General features: G+C 47.3%; 2 protein-coding genes across 4 annotated transcripts; one reads left to right on the top strand and one right to left on the bottom strand.

The window, feature by feature from the left end:
* The first annotated feature begins 2,578 nt into the window (after positions 1-2,578).
* Positions 2,579-7,869, top strand: LOC120655939 (uncharacterized protein At5g03900, chloroplastic-like). 2 transcript variants are annotated; one of them, XM_039933922.1, is made up of 13 exons: positions 2,579-3,112; positions 3,191-3,298; positions 3,392-3,492; positions 3,866-3,940; positions 4,587-4,659; positions 4,763-4,828; positions 4,950-5,042; positions 5,204-5,269; positions 5,467-5,606; positions 5,774-5,860; positions 5,942-6,005; positions 6,239-6,382; positions 7,213-7,869. In XM_039933922.1, exons 1-13 carry the CDS (start codon positions 2,702-2,704, stop codon positions 7,351-7,353), a joined length of 1,569 nt encoding a protein of 522 aa, XP_039789856.1. In that variant the 5' UTR covers positions 2,579-2,701; the 3' UTR covers positions 7,354-7,869. The 2 variants fall into 2 exon arrangements, with proteins under 2 accessions (XP_039789856.1, XP_039789857.1); XM_039933923.1 differs by having other exon boundaries at positions 2,580-3,112; positions 3,869-3,940.
* A 142-nt stretch (positions 7,870-8,011) lies between these two features.
* Positions 8,012-11,451, bottom strand: LOC120655940 (glucan endo-1,3-beta-glucosidase 14-like). 2 transcript variants are annotated; one of them, XM_039933924.1, is made up of 4 exons: positions 11,109-11,451; positions 8,972-10,011; positions 8,388-8,545; positions 8,012-8,275 (listed from the first exon to the last, which is right to left on the bottom strand). In XM_039933924.1, the coding sequence occupies exons 1-3, from the start codon at positions 11,233-11,235 to the stop codon at positions 8,489-8,491; spliced, it is 1,224 nt and encodes a 407-aa protein (XP_039789858.1). In that variant the 5' UTR covers positions 11,236-11,451; the 3' UTR covers positions 8,012-8,275; positions 8,388-8,488. The 2 variants fall into 2 exon arrangements, with proteins under 2 accessions (XP_039789858.1, XP_039789859.1); XM_039933925.1 differs by having other exon boundaries at positions 8,022-8,278.
* Between the last annotated feature and the right edge of the window lie 720 nt (positions 11,452-12,171).

The following is a 12,171-nucleotide window of genomic DNA, read 5'->3' as shown; positions in this document are numbered from 1 at the left end:
GAGCGTCGGTGCAATTGATCAAGTAGCCGTTGGAGCAGTAACGGCTAGTTGCTGGGAAAATGCACTCACTGGTTAAACCGGCGATGACGATTTTCCTGAGCGTCGGATTAACCGGTGCTAAGGAAATCTGTCAGCTTTTCTTAACGGCTAGTTTTGGAGGGTTGGGCTATATATATCACACCCCATGCCTCATTTTGTGTGTGCTGGAGTTGCTGAAGAGATAGAGAAGTCCACTACACTTGAAGAACACCTCCAACCACCATAGAGCTTCATTGTACATCATATAAGCTTAAGCACTCTTGCGAGAGTAGGCTTAGTGCTTGTAGTAGGGATTAGTTCTTGCGAGAGCTCTCTTGAGAGAAGTCTTGTTGCGGCAAGCAATCATTGTAATCGTCGTGTGACCCTCTGACTTGGTGTGGAGTGGCAACGACACTTTGTGCAGGGAAGGAGACCCCTCTTGGTGAGAAACTCCGATAGCGAAGACGGTGCCGTTGGTGACGCTTTGAGAGAGACGGTGGCGGTGGCCTTGTCTTGGTGACTTGGCGCCACTTAGCCTTTGCTTGCCGAAAGCCTTGGTGGCGAATGCAAGACGGTGATCAAGCGAAGAGACTCGGCATCACACTTGTTCTTGTTGGACAAGTGGCCGTGGACGTAGGGAGGGACTTGGTGTCCTAACCGAACCACGTTAAATCGTGTGTCTTGGTGTCTTCAGGGGAGTTTGCATATTCTCTCCCTTACCTCTTTACTTACCATATTACGTTTTCGTATTTACTCTATCTTGCGTGCCTTTACTTTCCTAATTAGTTTGATTAGGATTGGCTATAGGTTGCAAGTCTTTTGGGGTAAGTAGAGAGTAGCATGGATAAACCTTAGTCATAACTAGCATGTGTAGGACGTGTTAGGTTTATCTTATGCAAGTAGTTTGAGCCCTAGGTTAGAAAGCGAATTAGCGATCCTATTCACCCCCTCCCCCTCTAGGGTCGGACACCCCGGCGATCCTTACAATTGGTATCAGAGTTGGGCCTTTTGTCTTCTAGGGTGCTAGTCAATGGAGTGTGGGGGCCACCGATTCAGCATGAGAGGGGATTGAGACAGGGCGATCATCTCTCGCCGATGCTTTTTGCTCTAGCAATTCACCCTTTGGATCTAATGTTAGAAACCGATGTCAGAGTGCTAAAAGACATTCTCTACCACTTCGGCTTGGCAATGGGAATGGTCACCAAATGTTGAGAAGTGCACAGTTGCAACAATTCGCTGTGCAGGAGTTGATCTCGAAGGGGTAGTGGCACCTCTTCTTGCAAAACGGGTAGCATTCCCCTTAAAGTATCTCGGATTGCCGCCGACCATTCACAGGCTACGACAGGTAGACTTCCAACCACTCATCGGGAGATTAAGCTCCTGGCAAGGGCGCCTGCTATGTATTGCAGGACGGAACAATCTATTTCCTAACTGCGCTCAGGGCTTCTGATGAGGTGTACAACGAAATTGACTCAAGGCATAGAAGATTCCTTTGGCTGGCCTTGAAAGGATTTCAGGAGGCAAATGCAAGGTCAATTGGTGAAGATGCAACAGGGCGACTAAGCTAGGAGGGTTGGGAATTCTTGACCTTAGGAAGTTTGCACGGGCACTACGGATTCGCTCGCTTTGGCACTATTGGAAGAGCGACACCAAACCTTGGGTAGGAATGGAAATCCTATGTGATGAGATTGACCGACAGTTGCTCAACGCGTCCACCACAAGCACTATTAGGGATGGAAGTAAAGCTCATTTCTGGCAATCAGCATGGCTAGAAGGCTAAGCACCAAAAGACTTGGCTCCCAACTAATTTGCCTGCAGTAAAAGAAAGTGCTTATCAGTTAGAGCTGCGATTCAGGATAACTCATGGGTGCGGAACATCAAGATTCCACTCCTCACCTCTCAGCAGCACTTTGTGGAGTTTTTCAACCTTTGGATACGACTGCAATGTGTTGAGTTACATCCGGATGTGCCGGACAAATCGAGTGGAAGCTAAGTGCAAACGGAGAGTACTCCACCAAATATGGCTCAATTTTTTGGTGCTATGGACACGAATCTGGATCAGCTGGTATGGAAAAGCGTGGGTGCCGCCAAAATGTAAAATCTTCGCTTGGCTAGCCTACCAGAACCAGTTGTGGACTACAGATTGGCTTGATCGGAGGGGGTAGCCGAACCAGAAGAAGTGCCCGCTTTTTGTGGACATATGGATGAGTCACCTCTGCACTTAATTGCGCAATGTTGCTACACCAGACGCCTACAGGCCGAGCTTGGTGCCAGTGTACCTGTGACGACTGCAAATATGGCTTCCTGGGATACCTGCGATACCGCATCCCAATGGTGGAAGGGGGCAAGTGCTTCGATCACCAATTTACAACCCTAAAAATATTCAAATCCGATTACATACCCGTTTACATACGTATCATCCGCGGACACACACCGGCCTCTACCGCCTCCGCCCGCTGAATTCTCTTGGAGACGGACCCAAGCCGGAGCCAACTTCCGGTTCGGACCCGGTGGCTTCTTCGACCAAATCCGATCTCGTGGCCACGGCCAGCACACACGAGCCATCTCTTCCAGTCTTCCTCCCTCCTCCTCCCCTTCCACAGACCACAGCCACTCCGTCCTCCCCGCAGAATGCCCTGCACCGCCGCCTAAACCCCGCTCCCAAACCACGCCGGCGTCCGCCATGGCCGCCGCCGCCGCCGCCATCTCTCTATCCCTCCACGTGCGTCTCCGCCCGCCCCTCCCTCCTTCCCGCAGGGCCCCGCGCCATGCCGCCTTCCTCCTCCCCACCCCTTGCCCCCCTCCCCAACGCCTCCGCGTCGCCCCGGGCCGGTCCCCGCCGCCCACGTGGCGCCCCGACGTGCGGGCGCGCGCCGGGAGCACCATCGGGGCGCCGCCCGGGCTCGCGCGCCCCGGCGGCGCCGTGGAGACGGACCGCCTCCCCTCCGACGTGCGGGACCGCGCCATGGAGGCGGTCGACCACTTCGGCGGCCGCGTCACCATCGGCGACGTCGCCTCCCGAGCCGGGCTGCAGCTCGCGCAGGCCGAGCGCGCGCTCCAGGCTCTCGCCGCCGACACCGAAGGATTCCTGGAGGTGCGCCGTTGTTAGTATCCTTGTCTCCTCCGCAGCTTGCCTTCCGGTGTTTGGTGATAATCGTTGCGAATGGTGTAGGTGTCAGAGGATGGGGAAGTTCTATACGTCTTCCCAAAAGATTACAGGACAAAGCTTGCAGGCAAGTCATTTAGGATGAGGGTCGAGCCTCTGGTGGATAAAGCTAAGGTATTTGGAGTAAGGAAAGATGTAAAGGGTGCTCTTGATTACTTTGAATTCTGCTGATACTGGTTTGTGCTTGTGCTCTTTTTCACTTTTCAGGAAGTGGGTGCTTATTTGGTACGGGTTTCATTCGGGACGGCACTTATTGCCTCCATTGTCTTAGTGTACACTACTATAATTGCCATTCTCTCGAGCTCAAGGTATGTTTGCTATCACAGGATGGAGTTTGTGTGTGCTAATTACTGTATGTTTATTGACTGAATGCCAAAGCTATCCTGGATGTCTTCATCTTTGTCATATTATTCAATTCCCTGAAGTGATCATTCTGTCATATCTTACTCATCGATGACTAAAACATATGCTGAGAATGAAGAGTAGTTTTAACCAATATGTCTACCTCTTCTTGTGGATGTTTGACTATATCTAGAGGTGCTCTTGTCTTAATTCGACTCATAAAGCGTAAAGCTAAATAAATCTTGAAGATTTTCATTATTATTTTTTTGGGAACTTAAGCTAGGTATTGTCATTTAACCAAACGGTGCATTTGATTGATAGTACTTCCTCTTCTACTAGCAGTGATGAAGATAGTCGTGGTAGGCGGCGGAGATCTTATGGTTCAACTATCATCATTCCGACAGATATGTTTTGGTAAGTTTCATGTGATTTTTATAAGGTGTTTCTAAACTGCTGGATTATCCAATTATATTCTTGTCTTAAAGGGACAAAAAGACAACCCCCTTTGCCCTTGGGCTTGTGGAGCTACTCAAAGTGTCACCACATAACTTATTACAGTACATGTCAAGTTGGATACTGCCAGTGCTTTGCATGCGTAGTGTTCTAGAATTTCATGTTCAAATAAACCATCCTAGGGGAAAGGGGGGAAAGCCAAAGGAAGTTCTATTTGAAATGTTGCTTATTGACAAACCAATAGTAGAAACCACATTGAGTTGAAGTGCTTTCTTGTTATATATGTTTTTCTTGGAATGCATCCTTACACTCTTCATGGAAACCAATGATTTGGGCATGATAATTTTCCTGGTGGAATATTCGTGACGGCAACTCTAACTACAGTAGCAATGATTTAAGCTATCCAGCTATTCAATTGCTAGACGAATCTGTATTCTGGTGCTGCGAGGTCCAATGTTATACCTCATACCGGTTCCTGTTAATGCGACTACAATGAATTAATGAAATGGGACATAAACCTACACATATCATTTGGAACTGCAACTTTGTACCTGAACAAAAATGATCATGTACATTCTTATTATTCACACTATTCATGGGCCTGCAGGTATTTGGATGCAGATTATTACAGAAGGCGTCGAGTAGAAAAAGAGAACGACGGGATGAACTTTATTGAATCTGTAATCTAAAAGGGTTTGACTTGATTGTTTATTCTTAATGTGTAATGATGGAATGTGTGGGTAGCTGAAACTTTATGTAATGTTGATTAAATCAATTCCACAGGTATTTTCATTTGTGTTTGGGGATGGTGATCCAAACGATGGGCTTGAAGAGAAGCGGTGGAAGATGGTATTTCCTTTTACTTTTCAGAAAAAAATGTAGATTTTTCTATTCAAAATTGCCATGGACATCTATCATAAATTCACTATTGCTATTATGGATTTCTAATGGTTCCTTGAATATTTCATAGATTGGGCAGTATATTTCATCAAATGGTGGAGTTGTTACAGCTGAAGAATTGGCACCGTTTCTTGACGTGCCACCACCATCAGAAGAGTCCAAGGCATGGAAACTCTGGCCCAAAGTGCTCATATGTAGTATTACTTATTTTGTTAGACTTAATTTAGTTCTCTACTCTTGGCACCTTCAAAAGCAATATACTCTTCCTTTGAATTATAAATTGAGGCGAGGCTTATCATATTCATATAATCTCTTGAATTGCAGGATGATGAATCATTTATTCTTCCAGTTCTTTTACGCTTCCAGGGACATCCGGAGGTTGATGAGCAGGTCCAACTTTATTCTGTCTAATATTTAATACTCTTTTAGAGAACTTCCATTGTCTAATGTAGCCTAAACTTTCAACCCGGCTACATACTAAAGATGGCTTTCTCAACATAATTGCCAATGTACTTGAACTGTTCAACACATCTTGCTTGATGTGTTGAACTTTTAAATAACTTAATGATTTTGTTTTCCTTATTTAGGGAAACATTCTATATCAGTTCCCATCACTGCAACGTACTGCTTCAAAAAGTGGTGGGAGTAGGGAATATGTGGGTACCAAATGGTCTGCTATGTTTGGTGGAGTTGAAAAGTACTTAGAGGAGAAACTGTGGAAATTCAGGTCAGTATATATCATCCATTCCAATGTTGAATTAGCCTAGATAAAATTTTACCCTAAAAAAAAGGAAAAACTGAAATGCCTGATTGTATTTTTTTCCCATCAGCTCTAAATTTGCTATATTATCTATTTTATGTATTTTTCATTGCGGTCACCTGTTGATTATGCAGTAAAGCGAGTGCATCAGAGAAGGCAATGGTTGCTGGTTTGGGAGGACTTAATCTTTTTGGTGTCATCATTCTTGGAAACTTGTTGAAGTAAGAATTTTAATTCTGGCCCCAAGTACCATTGGATGGTGATTCCATTTACTAACATATGTATTAAAATTTACCTTGAAGGCAAATGACAGTGACTCCTGGTGGACTTATCTCATTTGCTGCACAATTATATCCTTTACTTCAGGTATGACTGGCCTTGAAATGCCAGTTTAGTTCTCTATAAGGTGGACCTTCGATTCATTTGTCATTTCAGCTAGACATATGGCCTGACAGGAACCACTAACCGTTCTCCTGTTTATGGGAACTTCTGAAAATGTCGTGAATGTTGCAAATTGTTGATTGGTGGAATTACATTGTGCACCTATGAATTAAGAATATTATCAATAATATGTCCTGATACAATGTGGTCACTTGTAGATATATGCCGGCTCCTTTTTTGCAATACCATTATTTAGATGGTTTCTGGTACGCAAAACCAACAACGATATTAGAAAGAGGAATAAGGCCAGAGAACAGCAAGCTCAAGAACTTCTGTCACCAGATTCTTCTCTCAGAAGAAAGGTAATAACAATTGAAGTTCCGCACAACTCTATGTAATTGTTTTTTACCAACACATAGATCTGTTCAAGAACCTTGGGATCGTTGGAAATCACTCACTATCTTAAGTGTTTATCACAAACACAAACTAGCGTTTCTCTCTTTTAGTCTTGTGGACACACACGAAAGCACAAAACAACACAAGAATTATTTGGTTGATGCGGCCAGACTTCCTTCATCTTTTTCTCACATATATAGCTAATACAATGCTGCACATCTGTCCATGATATCCTCATATTTAGCGCAGTCAGTGGCCACATGATTTGCATATTATTCTCTTTTAACTAGAGCTGAAATCTAGCTAGCACTAATAGCAATGAATCTAGACACTAGTTGAACCTGGACACAGCTATCTAGTAACAAGATTAATGCTAACAAGGATGGGTTTGATTATGCACATAAACCTTATAGGACATCCTTGTTTGTGATAGGTAGCAACTTTATTGTTCCTTGCATCAGAAGCTTCTAGAAAGAAACCACTGGAGAGGTGCTTAACCTATAACAACGTGCGATATTATTCATTTATTATGCAGCTTGGAGCTTGGACCATCTGTTGTCAATAGCTGCTTCATATTTGGCTATTTGTATAAAGTGAAAATAGATGGTGAACATGAAAGTTTTCATTGTGCACATGTTTATTGCATTCTTCAATATTAGTCAATTTATCTTGGTGTCTAACCCATTTTAGATAGTAATTGATGATACTTGGCTTCATACCTTCACTAAATGATAGTTTTTTTAATATGAACTTTTGAAGTACCATAAATTTGTCTTGTGCTTTCCTATCTTTTCAGTTACTCAGTGCACGTGACATGGCACAACGGAAAGTAATTACACCAGAGGAGATTGTCTACACTACCCAAAAGGACCTGTTAGAGCAGGATTATGAAGTCAAGGAGTGGGAGAGGAGATTTAAGGAGCTTGAATCAGAGTGATGGGCACGATGGATATACTTGACACACATAGTAGCTCTACATGATCTTCTGTCCTGGCTGGATGATAAATTTTTAATCTGGCATCCAAGTGAATGGAAGATCTGACTGAACCATTCAACCAAGTGAAATCTGATGGTTCTGGACCTCACTGGCAGGCATACGGCATACCACCAGTCCACCACTCTGCCATGCCAGTTTTTTGGAAGCTGTGTTGGTTTAATTGAAAGACCATGATTTGCAAGCTGATGTACATACCGGTGTCATTGACCTGCACATTTGTATAGGTAGTTCCATTCACGGGGTTGGAGATCAAATTCAGAATATGGCACGAAAACAAGGGGTATGATTTTACTCGTTTTGAATGGAGCCCCAGCAGAACATGTAAAAGGAAACACACCCGTAAATAGGGCCATCAGACTTGGGCATTAATTTCAAACTCTGTCTATTGATAGGCACACACTGTTATAGCCTTCTGGGAATTGACTCATGATTGGAAGTGACAATTTCTAGAATTGACGTGAAACGTGTCTCCTGCCTGTTGCTTGTCTTCGCCAGTGAAGGACAAGCATTTTTTTGAAATACTAAAGGACAAGCATTCAGTCAAATAACGATGCGTTCAGCTTCCTAACTCCATACATGCAGATTAAAACAAGGGAAATCTACCAAGCTGGAAAAGAATAGTATTGCATGGTATTGAATCGATATCAATTATCTGCCAATACATAGTAGCAGTCAATGCAGCTGTTGCTACTGTTCCTACCTTTCTGGCTCAAAAGATAAGCTCTGATGAGTCTATCATGCACATTTTTCAGTCAGCTCTAACCTAATGTCAGTATGAGTCCAATAAGGAAGGGGGCTCCTGAACGCCATCATAAATCCAGAGTACACCAAGGTGTAGATGACCAGACCACTCAGTAAGCCCCTGCTGAACATGCAGCTTTGTTAATTGTCTAGACATACAGAGAAACACATGATGTAAAATCATTTTTTTCAAACTGTACCCGCAAAAAAGAAATAATTTCAAACTGATTTACCTCGCGAGTTGCAACAGGAAACCAACCCTGTCAGCACGAGATGCTCAGCTCACATTCCCTGTCTGTAGTTGTTAGTACTCCGTCGTCGGTAGCTCATGCTGTCAGGATAAGACGAAGGCGACGGACGCGACGGCCACCAGCGTAAACAATTGAATCACCTGCCAAACACACAAATGCACGAGGGAATAGTTGTGACGATTACCTGATGCTGGAACGATGCTTTCGCCCATCATTGCAGACACATGCATTTGTTTGTGTGTTTGTGTGTTTGTGCTAAGGCAACTACCGATTACGGCATCTTCCTTTGGCCTTGGTGGACAACTCTATTCCTCGCCTAACCCCGGGCATGGCCACTTTAGCTGCCACTCGGCATCTCCCAGCTCCACTAAAACGTGACTAGGCCGGAACAATCCGGTGACGGCATCGACGGCGAAGTGGTAGGGCTACAGGCAAAAGGTAGCTAGGCAAGAACCGTAGCTATCCAAAACCACGCACGACACGTCGAAATTTTGCAAGAAACAAACGTGCCGAGACTAGCAATTGCTAAACAAAGCCTGAAGCAGAGCTGAACAATGGCTGGCTACCTGTCGCGCCGCGTTGGAGACGGCGAACATCGGCGGGAGGTAACCGTGCACGCCGGCGTTGTAGACGGGCGTGCCGTCGGGGTAGAAGAGGCCGTAGTTGCGCTCCGACGCCGGGCCGGGCTTGAGGTTCTCGTTGAAGAGCGCGAAGACGAAGACGCCGACGGGCGCGGCGGGGCGCAGCGGCGTGCCCTGCCCCGCCTCGATCCGCTGCAGGAGGTTGCGGACGTAGGTGCCGGCGTTCTCGGGCGTGGCGCCGGGCTCGTCGGGGTCGCCCCGCGACGGCCACCCGGTCTCGGAGACCACCACCTCGACGTCCGTGTGGCCCAGCGCCTGGATGGCCGCGTACACGGCGTCCACCTGCGCGTACAGCATGTTGTCGTAGCGGAGGCCCGTGTGCGGGTCGGCGACGCCGGCGGCGTTGGGCTGGAGCAGCGCGTACTCCAGCGGCACCCGCGCCGGGTCGTCCCTGTAGGCGAAGTAGGGGTAGCAGTTGATGAGGAACGGCGCGCGCGTCGCGGAGAGGAAGCCCAGGAACGGCCGCAGGTGCGGCAGCGCCGCCGGGCTGAACGCCCCCGCCGACGGCGGGAAGGAGACGCCCATGATGTCCAGCGAGTGCGCCGTGGTGACGTTGACGCGGCCCTGCAGGCCCAGCGCGCCCAGGGCGCGGTGCACGGACTCCATGGCGGGGAGCACCGCCGCCTGGAGCGCCGTGTCGTTGCCCTTGAACACCTCGTTGCCCACGGTGACGCAGGTGACGCGCGCGCCGGCGCGGAGGTGCGGCACCAGGTGCTGCTGCAGCCACGCCTGCGCAGCCGCGGGGCTCACCATCGCCGGGACGGCCTCGTTGCCGATGCCCACCACGAAGTCGACGCCCGTGCCCAGGAACGCGCGCAGGACGTTGGGGTCCGCGTCGTAGAGCTTCACCTTGCTGATGCGCATCGAACGGAGCAGCCACGACACCCGCGCCGGCGACGGGAGGTTGTTGGCGATCTGCCCGTAGTTGACCCCGATCGACAGAGCCTCGGCCACCGCCACCTCCCCTGCAAATCAACAGTTCATTCTCGTTGGTTCCTGTTTGCATCATCCAGGAAGGACGTGTAAACCATTCATGCTAATAATAAGTATGATCTCGTTGCACATTTCTGCCAAGTTTCATCGATCGATCGATCATCGTCCTTGAGACCTTGATCCGTGAAAAAGTGAAACAAGCGAATGAACAAGCGCAGTTTCGATTCTCGTGCTACAGTTTGACCATTGTAGCAGCACTAACTTGGAAACCACGCACGGCAATGTCGTCGAATACGCTATCAATTTTGTCTAAGAAAGAAATCTACTACAAGTAGAATACAGGTATGACAGTACGGAGTACGCGATCCAATGGAAGCAAGATCTCAGGAGACCACATGGGCATGTGGTTCTGCCTGCCGGACTGCCACTGCGAGCTGCTGCCCAAGAACCCCAAGAAAAGATAACTGCTGATAAATCGGCCCACCTATTCCAAAACCACACGGAATGCCGAATCGCGAGTTGCATGCTAGTAGTATGTTCATGGGATGGGGGGTCCAGCTGGCGACTGCAACTTTGTGGAGAAATTAAGGAGGGGCAGCTCATTTTGAGCTTGGGCAGAGGACGGGGGAGGAAATGGGGGTGCTGTGCTGGAGCGAGTAAACTAAGGCGGCCACTGGGCATTTCGAGCTTGGAGAGGAGATGTGAAAAAAGTTGATGCGGTGATTCGGCGTCGAGATATGCCGCCGTAGTGGGCGGCGGTTTACGCCATGGCGCACCTACCTGGCGAGCTGGAGAACGTCCCATTCCATCTCGCCTGCTTGAAACGGTGAAGTGGTGGATGACGATACGGTTGGTCTCATCAAACGCGCATTCTATTTTATTTCTAACTAGGTGATCTGAATGAACCCGGGATTGAACAACTAGGATCATGGGTTCGAGCTCCAAGATTGCATTGGCAAGGCAGCACAAGAACGTAACGGAGTCAATGACCGGGGGACTGACAAGAAGGTACACTGACAAAGGAGACAAATGGCATTTGGGATTTGGTCATATGCTATCAGAATTGGCGTTTGGCAAGCTGATTCTTCTATGGACAATTGCACATGGGGATTCAGCTGGCTGAACTCACCTGTGAGGAGGATGGGGAGGAGCAGGGCGAAGAAGCAGGCGGTAACAAGCTTGCTGGAGGGTAATGGAGCCGGCGGTGTCGGCAGCGCGGTTATCGACGGCCTCCCGGCTCCTGCTGCTGCCGCCATCCTCCGCTCCCACCCGATTCGTCCGCCGCTCCCCCCAAACAGAGAGGTATATGAATCCGTGTGCGCTTGCGTTGCGTTTCCTCGGCCGGGGGATGGCTAGCTTGGTGGCTGCGATGGCTATATAGGCAGTTGCAGACTTGCAGGTGAGGCAGAAAGGGTCTCGCATCTGTCTGGCCTCATCTGGGTGGCGGACGGTGGCGAGAGTGCGAGGAAGGAGACGGGGGGCAGTCGGATGAGGGGCCGTTTAGTTCCCGATATTTTTTTTGGTCGTTTGACCGTTATTAGGAGTATTAAATATAAATTAATTATAAAACTAATTATATGGATGGACAAGAAATCACGAGGCAAATCTATTAAGGCTAATTAATCTGTCATTAGAGGTGGTTACTGTAGCACAACATTGTCTAATCATTGCATAATTAGGTTCATTAGATTTGTCTCGCGATTTCACCGGGGGATTATGAAATAGGTTTTGTTAGTTATCTACATTTAATACTCCAAATTAATAATCAATCGTTGTAAGTTACTGTAGCGCGTGAAATTTTTTGAGAAACTAAACGGGCTCCGAGTGGCCAGGGTCGGGCGTCGTTGACCTATGCCCTCCCTGCAAAGAGAGATCTGGGCTGTGTTTAGTTCCAAAATTTCTCTCTCCAAACTTTACTATTTACATATCACATTAAATCTTTTGCCTCATGCATAAAGTATTAAATGTCAGTAAATAAAAAAAATAATTGCATAGTTTTGATGTACACGACGAGACGAATCTTTTGAGCCTAGTTAGATCAGGATAGGATAATAATTATCACAAACAAACGAAAAATTCTACAATATACTTACTATCCGATGTAATACTTTTTACCACTATTTTACAGATCTAAACACAGCTCCTCAAATCACACGTAAAAAGGCTTTCCAGCTACAGCTCGGAAGTCGGAA

Source organism: Panicum virgatum, chromosome 1N (genome assembly GCF_016808335.1).
Source record: "Panicum virgatum strain AP13 chromosome 1N, P.virgatum_v5, whole genome shotgun sequence".
NCBI classification, from domain to species: Eukaryota; Viridiplantae; Streptophyta; class Magnoliopsida; order Poales; family Poaceae; genus Panicum; species Panicum virgatum.
Note: the sequence above shows the minus strand (reverse complement) of the source record. Positions and strands in the feature narration are given on the sequence as shown.